We start from the raw sequence: 13,412 nt of genomic DNA, 5'->3' as shown, positions 1-13,412 counted from the left end.
CCGCCCGGGCCCTGCCCTTGGGGGGTGCACCTCTCCTCTGTCCCATGCGTCCCGGCCTGTCTTTCCGCATCCCCTTTTCGGTGCCCTTCTCTGGTGGGAGGCTCTGCTCCGCCCCGCTTTCGATTTCTGAACGTGTTTAATTTCCTTTCGCTTTTCCATGGAAGAAGCTCTAAGTTGGCCTAGCCGTGACTGCTAGACCAGTGTGTCCGCCTCCGAGGTACAAGAATGGAGTTGAAGCAAGGGCAGTGAGGTGGTTTTTTTTTTTGTTTAAGCTCTGTTAGCAGTGTAAGTCTAAAGGTCAGCGTGTGTCCGGTGTATTGGAGCAAAGAAATTTTTGATTAATACCGGTTTCTCTGTTGCGATTTACACTGTTGAATACAATTTAAGTGCAGTTATTGCTATTTTTCTTCATTGCATGAGTATGCTAGGGTTTTTTTTTTAATTATAGCCTGATCTGGCCTGTATCCTGATCTTCCATATTCAGAATTGCTAGAAATCCTCATAGAAGTCCTTGGCATTCGTTTAATTACAGGGCACGAGAAGTTTTGAAATACTGCCTCTAAGGAAAACGGTGATGTAATAATTTTGATAACAGTAAAACACTTTTCTGTTCTTGAGATGTTTGGGTTTCTTTACCTTTTTTGCAGAAGATAAAAGGCTCTGAAGTAACAGATCAGTTAAGCTTTTTTTCTTTTTTTAAGGGTGGCATGAAACAAAGATCAGGGTGGAGCTCCCACTTGATTTTAAAATGAGGAATAAGATTATCTGATAGTTGTTTTCACAGCAAAGCTCTTTTTAAATTGTACTTGTATTTGAGTTACTTTTATTGAGTAGTTTCTGACTGAAAGACACTTCAGAATAAGAGCTGAAGAAAATTACTTCTGATTATAAGAATTTACAAACCTAGTTAACTTGCCAGTATTAGAGGATGCAGGGATGATTTTTTTTTTTGCCCTGTTTTCATTTAATGGACATTCTGATGATGGCAATGCTTATCAGGTAATTAGTATACCCCAAATTAACTCCATGTTTCCCTTTTGTCCATCCCTGTTGGTATGGGATTAGAATAGCAGTGTGACAGTTGTACTCTTTTTTAACTTTTTAGTGTAAAACTGGGATATGTAGGCTGGAATATTTGACAAATACTGGTTGGATTCCTTGTGATGGGAGGGGTGCTTAACTAGGCCAGATAAAATGGCAGCACCCTTATTACTGTAGTAATCCTTTGCACTTAGACACAGATACCGGTTAACTTCTCTCAGGACATTACTGCTTAGCTTGTCTTCTCTGTAATGGTTGTCTAGTCAGATTTGAGACGTTGAAAACAGAAGTGAACAGCTCATTTATTTATACTGTAGAAGCATGTCTGTGGTAAAGGCTAGTATAAAACTTCAAAATCAGAAATAATTATTCTTCTGAAGATGTTAGTTAGAAGTAAGACCTATTCATTAAAGGAAAGATGCATAGCTAAACTTTCTCTAAGTTAAAGTGCTTATGAATTGTACAGTTGCTGTATAGTGGAAATTTAGAGGGCAAAGAGAAGCATTCCCACTTTGTTGTAATTTGGTCTACCACCTGCTTCTTTTTATTGAATAAGTAATAGGAACCATTTAATGTCTTGTCACCAGGATTAGTGTCTGTTTTGCTATAGATATTTTGTTTTTCTCAAGATGTATATAGTTATAGACTTGAATTTGGGCCAAGTCTTTTAATCTTCAGATGCTCTAAGTCGTTCTTATATCCTTTTTTTTGTTTTAAGAGACAATTTACTTTAACTATGGAAAACAAGACTTATGTTCTTAAAGGATGTCTTGCTATAGTGACATGGTCGTAGAGTTTAGAATTCCTTACCAAAGAAGGGTTTTTCAAAAATAGTTAAGCTGTGAATATAAATGTTTTTCCTTGAAGGTGGTTGAAGTTATTCTCTTATGGTTTAGGGTTGTGGAGTAAGGTACTCTGGAAGACTGCATTGCAAATTGTAGAAAGATCAAAAAGTCTTGTGCCTTGCCTTTGCTTGCTAGAAAAGTTTGGGTGTTTTTTTTTAAATAGTAGCAGCTAACACAATGAGGCTGCCTATGGCAGGTGTAATTATTTCTGTTTGTGTGTGTGTGTTGTTTTTCTTCAATGTGGATGCTGATCTGAAACAAGTGTCTAGTGGAATTGTGCCCTAAAGGAAATTTTTCTGATTTGGATGTTCCAGTAAAGTTTTTCCCATGAAAATGGGAAGAAACTTTTTGAGAGGAAACTTGAGAGTATTGCATTTGTTATTTTTGAGGTTCTAAAGATATTTTTCCATTTACTTAAACAAAAAAATCTGACAAAAATGATAGTTATGTTAATCTGACTTTCTCCACAAAACAAATGTGACTAATCAGTTCAAAAAGATAAGAGATGATTCTTTTGTGTGTGTTTAGGCTTTGCTCTTATCTAGTTAGTTTCCTTGTCCATGTGTCACCCCCACACCCTCTCTACACAGCATGGGGGAAGTTACTAATTCTTAAAAATGTGCAGTTTTCTGTTCTTTTGCACTGTAACAGTGGCCTTTTGCTATTGAAATCTTGGGGTAACAGTTACCCAAAGGAAGGTACAGATAGAGTGTATCTTCACAGGGAGAACCATACAGGCCCATGTAGGCTGCTATCTGTCCATTGAGCCAGGGAGGCTGGGTCATAGCTGGTCTTGAATGACAGGTTCTTTAACAGCAAGATTGCCAGAGGCTCCTTGTCTTAGAAAAGGACTTCTAAAGAGTGCTTTTCTCACTGACCCAGCACTCCTACTACTTGCTTGTTTTAAGCTAACAAGACAGCCCCCCAGATTTCAGCTGCTGTATATTCTAGGGAGGGAGGAAACTTTGAGAGACTGATTGCTAGTTAATGGCACTAGATGTTCCCTTTTAATTTGTACGTCTGCTATTTGGAATACAAGGCAAACGGTGTTGCAGAACAGATACGCACTCTTGTTACATTTTGAAAATAAACCCTTGTAGGTCCCTACGGCTAATTTTCATAGGCATCTGTCAAATTTGACTGTGTGGCACAAGGACAGTTTGCAAGTTTCCTGGTTTTTGGTGATCACTTCCAACTCTGGAAACATGAGCTGTTAGTTGATTTCTGATAATTAAAGATGTATGGAGAAATCTACTTGGAAACTTAAGGATTGGGTGATCTTGTAATGCCTCTTCTGTACAAGCAGATTACTTAAGCCAAGAAAAACGCTGTTCACAGTGACCATCACTGTGAAAATCTATGCATGTTTCAGAGAATACTGTGATTGCTTGAGCTTTCTGTATGTTAAATGCCTTCATATATGAATCTGCCTTAAAGAGTATCTTTAAAGAGTTGTGGTAGCATTTTTTGTGCCTGCGCAGTGATAAAAGGTTCACTACTAATTAGCCCATTACCTTTCAGCTCCAATGGCGATTCCTCCGTCATATGTAGACCTTGGCAAATCTGCCAGAGATATCTTCAATAAAGGATATGGTAAGAATAGTACCTGTTATAAAACGTGGTGTTTGTGGTGCAGCAATGAATTGCCTTTTTAAACCTAGATGTGAAATTGAATGTTTGAATGCCTGAGTTTCTGGGAAGGGGGAGGCAGTGGTGTTCTTAGTATCATTACTGTCAACTAACAGATCATTGGTGTTTTTTTGTGGGCTGCTCTGGTGTGAAGTCTGTTAAATATTACTGCATTAGCTACATAAATGTCAGAGGTGTACAGGCCTGCAAGAATGTAAGTGTCAAGTGTAATTAAACTTAGGAGTACACTTTGTTTACCATCTGTCTGAGCCACAACATTTGTTGCTACAGAAAGGGGTACACACCATTGCAACACCAGCCTTTTTTGGAATAGAAAGAGGAATAGCTATTGGGATTAAGGATCCTTCAACATTTTCAAATGTTTTAATACCAGGCAGTTGCATAAATAAATTCTGCTTTGTTACAGTGCTATTTCTTTCTGGTCTTTGGGAAGACATGTGGGGGCTTTCACACCAAGACTGTCACTCAGCTCAGAGGGCAGCAATATGAATTGATATTCCCATAAAGCCTACTTATATTACAGTTCCAATGGCTGTGTATTTCCCAGTGACTTCACTTTTACAGTTTTTTTTTATTTTGAGATATTTATTCTTGGTGCTGAGAGAGGAATTTTATGTATTGGAGTAGCTCTTCCAATGGTATTGACTACAAAGCTGATGCCATCCCAGAAGCAGCAAAGAATGCATTTTGTCTGTCACTAAATTTACTTTTGGAAGTCACTGGTAGTTAAACGTGCAGTGTACAACTGAGAGGTAACTATCTGCTTTACGTAATGATAGCAGAACAGAACTCCTGGCTTGTTTGAGAGTAGCCTTCTCTACCCACTGTGGCATCTAAAACTTAAGAGTGTTACTGAAGTCAGTCTGTGGTTGGTTTTATGTATGTGTGTCATAGCAGTCACACTGCTAAGACTGCTTGGAAACCAGCTTCTTGGAAAATGTGCATGGTCTTAAAGCCTTTTGGTGTAACTTTGACTTCTGTTTGTTAAGGTTTTGGGTTGGTGAAACTGGATGTGAAAACAAAATCTGCAAGCGGAGTGGTGAGTTTAAATACCTCTTAATAATTCTGTTTGTTTTTTTTTAATATGTTCTGGTATTCAGTTAGAAAGGATACCTTCCAGATGCTGTTAGTAGTTTATAGATTATGTAATTTATACATAAATTATAAATAAATCTTGGTGTAAAATCATTTCAGAAGCCCCTAAAGATATGAATGTATTCTGCATAAGGTTTATTATTTGTCCCTTATGTCTGAAGGTAAACAAATAGCTGACAAATATATGAAGTATGTTAATATAGCAGTGATTGTACACATAATTTATTTCTAAAGTATCTTGTAATACTATTTATGTTAGGAAATTTCTGTCATCTTCATGCTTGTGTGAAGTAGTTGGCAGTGAATTAGCATGTTGAATCTTTTGTTCCTCTTTAAAGATGCTAGTTTGTAGTAACGGTCATACAAGGTGTCTTCGTCATCCAAGCAGTGATTCCTGTAACTTTTTTACAGAACTTGCAGGATGTAAAGGTTGATTTTTAGGGGAGTTTATATGTCTGGAAGCGTTAACAGTGTAACTGGCTGTTAGAAATAAGGTGCATGGGTTATGTGGTGTGGTGGTGTGTTTTTTTTTTTTTTTTTTTCCAGAAGTCTGTATCCCAACTGAAACAGTTTGCAAGACCTCTATGTAGTTGTTCTTATTTTACCTTACTTCTTTTGAGGACTATCAGTAATACTGATAAACCTCTGAAAAATCTAAGCCTTTGTGTGAATTCCGTATCAGTTATAAGCCATAGGAGTAATTGCTGGCATGTATACACCGCAAATGAGATAAGAGATAACGTAATAATTAGCTGCTCCTGAAGCTATTACCACAAGGGTTGCAGTCACATATACCTGTGCAGTAGAAATAGCACAAGGCAAGAAATTAAAGCTGAAGCTATTAGGACTTGGATTTGTGTAGTCCCTGTCACTTGCCAGGTTATAGACCTTACCAGAATTATGCAACTGTGTGGATGGTTTTAGAGGTTCACTAACATGCTAGAAGTGAATGTCTTGGCCATGATTAAATTTGATCAGCCACTATTAAAGAGCAGTCTCGTCCATGCTTGCGAGGTGCCGTATGTCTTGGGCTGTGAGAATATGAATGCTTAAGGAGTTGTAACTTCAAACCCGTATTTCCTTCTGGGGGAGGTGAGTGTGAGGAGTTGAAAATAATACTGTGCCTGGAGGAAGTTGGAGATAAAATTTTGATTTATATGTTTTAAGAAATTAAAAAAAATTCTTAAATCATAAGGGCAATAATATTTCAGTGGGAGTTGCTCTTTAACATGCATTTGCAAAACAAATTGCACTTTTGCTAGTTATTGCCTTTAGTTTCTGAATAATTACTTGTTCTTTGTGAGAATCGAATAGAGACATTGCAAACTACTTAAACAGGGAGATGAGAGTGATACTGCTAGCTTTTATCTACTTTCAAGAATTCCAAGTAAGACTGTATACTTACTTCATAATTCAAATATGAATGTTCTTCCTGTGTGTCATTAAACCAAAGTGTCATGGGAATAGGAATTTGATAGCTGCTAGTAAAAACACATGTGCCTATGGCTTGTGTGAAATGAGTGGTGCATCAGTTAGACTGAGAAGTCTTATAAAGCAACAAAAATCCCCAACAACCAGTCCACCACCCCCAATTTGAAAAATAATGGCATTCTATGACATTGTACAGTTGTACATGATTTATCTTTGAAGATGGTTGACTGGAATAATGGAAATACATATGTGACCTTCAAAGAATTTTACTGGAGTTGCATTATATGCCTTATAGTGTTTCTGGCTCTTGGTTTGATGTTTAACTTGCTCCTTAGGAGTATCAACTTAACCTTGTATTTCAAGAACTTGTTTCTGCTTTCAGGCAGACTCCTGTCTTGCTTCTGAGTTATGTTGCAACCCTGTACATTTTGTAATAGTGGCAGAAACTGCAGTGTGATGGGAAGTGGGGACAGGACTCCATGTGGCATGAGTTGTCGAGTTTTTGTCCATGTTGTTCCCCCTTCTCCCTTCTCAAGTTGCCTAATGTTCTTAAACTTGTAGCATAGAATAAGATTATCTTGGTATTTCTAAAGGAAAGTCTTTTCCCTTTTGGCACTGTGCAGGGCTTTAAGGATCACATTAATCTTCTGTATAACATGAACACTGTCCTTTTTAGGAATTCACAACATCTGGTTCATCGAACACAGACACTGGAAAAGTGAATGGGAGCTTGGAGACCAAATACAAGTGGGCTGAGTATGGGCTGACTTTCACAGAAAAATGGAACACAGATAACACTCTGGGAACAGAAATTGCAATTGAAGATCAGGTAATAGATTAGGAGAGTATTTATTTGGTTTTTGTAACTAGCAGAACTAAATTTATAGCTCTGTCTTCTCCCCCTTCAATTAGATTGCCAAAGGCTTGAAGTTGACATTTGATACAACTTTTTCACCAAATACAGGGTAAGAATTGTTTAACAGTTTAACCTTATTTAGGGCTGTAACAACAGTCTGTCAGTGTTCATTTGGTCTGTTGTAATGACAGAAATGTTTGTATGGTTTGCTGTTGATCCAAATTAGCAAATCCCAATGCTAAAGGCTTCTGATCTTGAGCATCACATCTTATTCTACAGAGTTAGTACATTTCACAGCAGCGCACTTTGTTTATTTTCTGTGATAGAAATATTTGTAAGATTGCAGGAGGTATGAAAACACCTCTACATCCATACAAAATGCTTGTTTGCAGTAGCCCTGTGCTTTCTTGATGGCCTAGCTGTGCTTTGGCTCAGTCTAGAAGATGAATGTGGATGTGTATACATTGTGTAGAGTCATATGGCTCAAATTTGGTAGTTTGTTAAGAAAGATCATACCTTAAGATAATTGTTTCTCTGTTTCAGAAAGAAAAGTGGTAAAATTAAGTCGGCTTTTAAACGTGAATGCCTAAACCTAGGTTGTGATGTTGACTTTGATTTTGCTGGACCTGCAATCCATGGTTCAGCTGTCTTCGGTTATGAAGGCTGGCTCGCTGGTTATCAGATGACTTTTGATAGTGCCAAATCAAAATTGACAAGAAATAACTTTTCTGTGGGTTACAAGACTGGAGACTTCCAACTGCATACTAATGTGTAAGTACTGACAATTGTGTCCAGATTTACAGAAGCAGGCTTTCTCTACTTTTCCTTCTTTTCCTTCTAGTTAAAATACAAATGTTTGAAATACAAAGAGGTGCTTGCAAGGCCATTAGGTGGAGTTCATTTTTCAATAGGAAACTAAATAAATGGTAAGCTGGTTACTTTGTATCTCTCTCTTTCAAAACAGTAAGTACCTGCCACTTGTTAGCACTTACAGCATGATGTACAGCTTGCCAAATACTGAAGTACATCCAAATTGGAAGTGTAATAGTTCAGTTACGCAGAGCTGATCATAATGCTTTTTCCAGCTTTCCCATTACATTGAATTATGTCTGACTAAGGGCAGTATATTTGTTAGAGGTAGTAATTAGTGGTGCCCTGTGTAAATAGGCCAGTAGTAGTTCCTGGAGCAGGACTAGAACTTGGTTTTCAGACTTTTCAAGTAGGTTCAATTTCTTGTGTGTCTGGGATGAAAAGTGCATTAAACAATGTAACTAAACAATTATAAGTCATCTTGTTTATAAGCTTTCTTCAGACTTGCCACGTTCAGATCTTTAATGTTCCTCTGAGAAAGGTGATCAAAATCTACTGAATAACATGTTGTTTTCAATCCAAGTCAATTAAAATTGTCATGTTTCTAGTGTGTTTAGTTAGGAAGTGACATGATTTTTGAGGTAGAAGTTTGTCCTTTCGGAGGTGGAGGACGGGCATTGTGTGTCTCTGGGCTTTTGGAAATCGAGTATGGCAAGAAGCTGCAAAACACTAGTGTGGACTAAATTCAATTTCAGTTTACTAATGTCAGATATCGTAACAGATTTTTTTAAAAAGGTCATCTTATTCCTTAGGAATTTCGTATGTGTTCAATAACCATGCAGTTCAGAATGCCCATTTCTTAACTATTAACATTTATCCGTTAGTTTTTTAAGAATGTGATTTGAAATTACATTCAAGCACTTAATTCAGCATTAGTGCAAGAATTAGCTGTAGCACTCTGAAATACCTTTTTCTTCCATGAATTATTGCAGGTTAATTTTTCACTTAAGCCTTTGTTTGTCTCCTCTTCACTTGTTGAAAAATGTGAAACAACTGAGACTTTCAGAATTCACATGTAAATAAAAATTTCAAGTGGTTAAAAAAAGTTGGAGTTATGTCAATACAGGAAACTTAACTTTTTGCTTAATTTGGCAGCAATGATGGTTCAGAATTTGGTGGGTCAATTTACCAGAAAGTGAGTGACAGTCTTGAAACAGCTGTAAACCTGGCTTGGACAGCAGGTAGCAACAGCACTCGCTTTGGCATTGCAGCTAAATACAAGTTGGATTCCACTGCTTCTATCTCTGTAAGTATTGATCTAACCAGAAAGGTAACATTAAACGCTGTGTGCTTTCAGTTTCTGCAGATCTGTGTGTTAGTATAAAAGGAGGTAATAGGTCAGGAAGCTGCATAGGAATTACTCTTGCACTTCAGACAGTTATAATAAAATATAATGCAATATAATAAATTTAAAACCAATATAACTTATATTTAAATAAAGGTTTAATGTATTTAAAGTCTGTATTGCTGCATACAGCAAAGTCTTCTAGAATCTGTCAGATGTGCTACCCTAGAGAACTTAATGTATTTTAAAAAAATTGGAAAAAAGAACCCCAAAACCCTTCATGTCTAGTTCTGTAACTTCATGTAGTTTTTTTAAAACTAGTTTTGGGGAAGCTTTGTCATGTTCTGTGCAGGAACTCTGGTGATACTCGTTAAAAAGATGATATATATATAGAGAGAGAGTTTTCTGTATGTTACAAAGTTAGAATTGAACCTGGTTTGTTGGAGTCATCCTGTACAGGAAGTAATGCAAAGTAAGATAAATAATTTTGCACATATTGTTTATGCTGATACTATGAAATGTTTGCTGCTTGACTGATTGGACCTGCAAGATGCCAGTTCTTTTGTAATAATACAAATGTGGAGGATTCTTCTGAAGTGGCTTGTTTTGGGACACTGTGGTAGTAAATTGCTGTGGTCTTATGAAACGCGGGGAGTGGGAATGGTCTCCTGCCAAACTACATTCTGGTAACAGTTCTCCCAACCCTTATGTTCTGTCTGCTCTTAAATATGTTACTTCAGCTGTAAGCTGAGGGGCAAGGGCATAGCTGGGAGGAGAGAATCCAGTAAGCATAGAGACATTGAAAGCGCAAGTAAAGTTTGATTAAGTTGATAATGACAGTGTTGCTATAGTTATTCTAGCTTCTGAATGACGATAAAAAACTAATCAGTTACAGCATTTCAGTTGCTTTGTTGTTTATGTTGTTCTGTTTTGCTTTTTTTTTCAGGCAAAAGTGAACAATTCTAGTCTAGTTGGAGTGGGTTACACCCAGACCCTGAGGCCAGGTAAGGGTCATTCCATGAATTATGTCATATACTTAACTTTTATTCATCACAAAGAAAATCTTTGGGATCTATGCATCATATGCAACTGTTTCCCTCTTCAGAATAATTTTGTCTTGAAGGCAAAGTAAATGTGTTTATAGTAGCTTATCTTGCATGTCAAACCTTTAGCTAAGCAAGACAAATTCTGTTGTATCTGGTGGTGTTTCTGCAACATAGTGTATTGAATGATAGCAGGTCTTGAAATAATCATTAGTTGCCAAAAGATGACACTTCCTGCTCTTTGTATTTAGTAAACCCTCCATAACTTAACTTCTTCTGATTAAATATGAAAACACCTGCTAATGCTATATTACTATTGGTTAACTCTTTATTTGAAAAACAATAAAAATTATAGTTTCATTCCATCCCTTCCTTGGTGCAAGTGTCTTTCTATGCATGATTTTTCTCCTTTGCACACCTTGATGTGGAGTAGAGGTCTTGTACTTATCAATTAGAGACTGTATGTCTGCTTTATAACATCTACAGAAAACATACAGCGTGATTCACATGAGTAGCTTTAAATAGGTTTAATGGGTAAATTTCTGTAGAAATCTTTTGAGAAAAGTAATGGAATAGGAAAGTAGTTACAACTGGGACTTGCAGTTATGGAAGTTGAGTTGCATGAAAGCTACTCTGATTATATGTTGTAAACATGCTGTTTAAAAAATCTTACAGGTGTGAAGCTTACACTGTCTGCCCTGATAGATGGAAAGAGCATCAACGCTGGTGGCCATAAACTTGGTCTTGGCCTGGAACTGGAGGCTTAAAAAAGGTGAAGAAACTGCTTCAGAGAAGGGATATCGGAAGAATTTGGCCTTAAAATGTATTTCCAATGTGACCAGCAGGCTTTTCTTTATTTCCACCACCCCACCCCCCCCACCCACCCAAGAAGGATGACCTAGAACAAGAGCTGTATTTGAAGTATTTAGACAGTTACTTGTTAGCTGGTTTCTAGTTAAATTGGTTACCCGTCTAGTTAAAATTCTGCATTAGTGCAGTCACTTAAACATTATTTAAATGTATTTAACTGTTTAATGCGCTACCCACAAATAATGAAATAGACATCTATGGAAACCGTACAATTGTGTGTGCATGTTTGTTTTTATGTTCCCTTTAACATTTGATATTGCCATTGAATGAAAAATGGATCAGTGGATGTTTTGAAATGAGGTCAACAATTTTGTTTAATCACCTGAAGAAGAAATACGTTCGGTATCCCAAGACAAATTATGAATAAAGTGAGTACACACACATATTTGTGCCTCAGATATTTTAAGAGTTAAGATATAAGGGTAGTGCTGAGTTAAGTTTTAATTTAAAATAATCCAAGAAGTTGTGCTCTGTACCTTTGTGCAATTAAGGACCCACACCCATGACAACACCTAATATAGATGGTTTTCATCGAACAGTTGGATTCCTCAAGCAAGTTGAATGTGTTTTTCTGTTGGTAAGATTTGTCATGACACAACTGTTTCATTCCCCCTGTGTTCCATGGGCAAGATTTCCTGTAGTACTAGTTGGCCTCTTGATGCGAAGAGTGCAAAGTGATAACTTGACACACTGAGATTTTAAGAACTGCTCCCTGATGCTGTTGCCCGAGGGGTGAAAAACCTCACCACAAACACACCTTTTGCTTATATTTGTATGAAGTGAGACATATCTCTGCAACTGAATGTAACAGTGTAATGGTATTACAGCCTACTTATGCCAACTGCTGTGAGAGGTTTCTGCTTAAAATGACTGAAATAAAGGCTTCATTTTAAATGGAGATGGCAGAAAATGCATCCAGTTTTGCTTTCCTGTTGTCAACTACATCTTGGCAGATACCCACTTTAAGGTGAGAAACATGCCCGATAATGGTAAAACTCATCTTTTTCCAGGAAGGATTAAGAAAGAAGTATATGGGATAGTTGGTCTGTGAACATAGTGTCTTTTAAGGTCAAATGTAACTAGCTGTGAATGCTTTTAATATGGAATATACATGTAAGAATGGGGCTTTATTGAGTTCAGGGGAGTGCCTGGAGCCTAATTCTTACAGTCTGTTATACCTGGGAAAATACTTAGTCTTGCAGTCTGCAGTTCACAGCATCTTCCTTTATAGGGCAGGTGGCTAGTTTATGATCAGGAAGCTTTATCTCCCGTTTGCAAGGTGTGTTCAGTTCATACTGAATTAGACTTCACCTGTTAGAAGTCTTGGTGATTTGCTGGAGGTCTTGAGTCATACTGCATTGTTGTCTTCAGATTCTTGAGTTAAGTACTCTGTTGTAAACTGTCCATGTTTAGGCTTTAGCTGTGGAAAAGCTGAGCCACCTTTGCAGAAGATAGAGTGGAGCTTAAGCTTCCAGCTCAGGCTCTTGGCCAGGCTTGCTAGTCTGACTAGTTTTGTAATATGACTGTGACATAAGGTTTGACAGCCTTTGAGCTTGGGAGTTCCTTTACTGCTCTCACTGTCTTTGTCTGAGGAGCACTTCCACCGCTTGGTGATGGAAGAGGAATGTAAGGTGCAATTCAGTGCACTCGTACTGTATGGTAATGTTTGTGAACTGTACTTTGAATTGTTTTCATGCACTAGACCTCTTAAAGCCTAGTGACTGTGCAGCCGAATGTTTGACTTTTAGTGTGGGTTCTCCTTTTAGTATAACTGGTTTTGTTGCTTCACAGTGTTTCCAGGCTTCTTCTCTTCAACTCTTCATACATATTTGTAATAGAAAGCTTTAACCTATTCATTTTACTCTGTTCCTATGTGCATCACTTTACTAGTCCTCACCCTATAAACCTTAATTAATTTGTTATAATGCTGATAGGCAACTGGAGAAATGAAAGGGCTCTGCAGTAGTTAAGACAACTGTGGAAATGCGATTTTTTTTCTAAAATATTCTGTCATAAATCACTACTTTGAGCATGAAAAGGAAAATCAGTGGCTATCTCTTGTCGTCTCTCAAGTGCGGCTTATAAAAATGGCTTTCAGACTTTCAAGTGTGTTAGAGAAGCCATGGTGTAATTGGAGTTTTGTGGCAAGGAGTGTCAGTAGTTTAAATAGGTCCATTTTGTTAGAACATGTAAAAAGCCTTAATAATAGCTTTTAAGTGCTAGCCAGCCTTTTGTCAGGTGTCATTCTGAATACAACAAAAAAACTTGAGTTAACCAATGACCTGAGCATGGCTGTGCGTCTTGTTTGTGTGAACTGTAGCATTGCATTCCTGCCTGGTGCAGCTGGAGTAGGCGCTGTCTGTGTGCGTATCACGAGGAGAATTAATCGTGCTTTCACAAATAAAAATCCTTTCACGTGAGATCAT

At 37.5% G+C, this 13,412-nt stretch overlaps 1 protein-coding gene across 1 annotated transcript; it reads left to right on the top strand.

The window, feature by feature from the left end:
• Positions 1 to 3,327: 3,327 nt before the first annotated feature.
• Positions 3,328 to 11,884, top strand: VDAC2 (voltage dependent anion channel 2). The gene is made up of 8 exons (XM_061451246.1): positions 3,328 to 3,479; positions 4,526 to 4,575; positions 6,739 to 6,891; positions 6,975 to 7,027; positions 7,462 to 7,689; positions 8,884 to 9,034; positions 10,020 to 10,077; positions 10,792 to 11,884. Exons 1-8 carry the CDS (start codon positions 3,413 to 3,415, stop codon positions 10,881 to 10,883), a joined length of 852 nt encoding a protein of 283 aa, XP_061307230.1. The 5' UTR covers positions 3,328 to 3,412; the 3' UTR covers positions 10,884 to 11,884.
• The last annotated feature ends 1,528 nt before the right edge of the window (positions 11,885 to 13,412 follow it).

The sequence above is a fragment of the Pezoporus flaviventris genome, unplaced genomic scaffold (genome assembly GCF_033815535.1).
Source record: "Pezoporus flaviventris isolate CSIRO_AGI_PZ_B2104156 unplaced genomic scaffold, CSIRO_AGI_Pfla_v1 ptg000001l, whole genome shotgun sequence".
NCBI lineage: Eukaryota > Metazoa > Chordata > Aves > Psittaciformes > Psittacidae > Pezoporus > Pezoporus flaviventris.
This window is presented reverse-complemented; position numbering and strand designations above follow the sequence as displayed.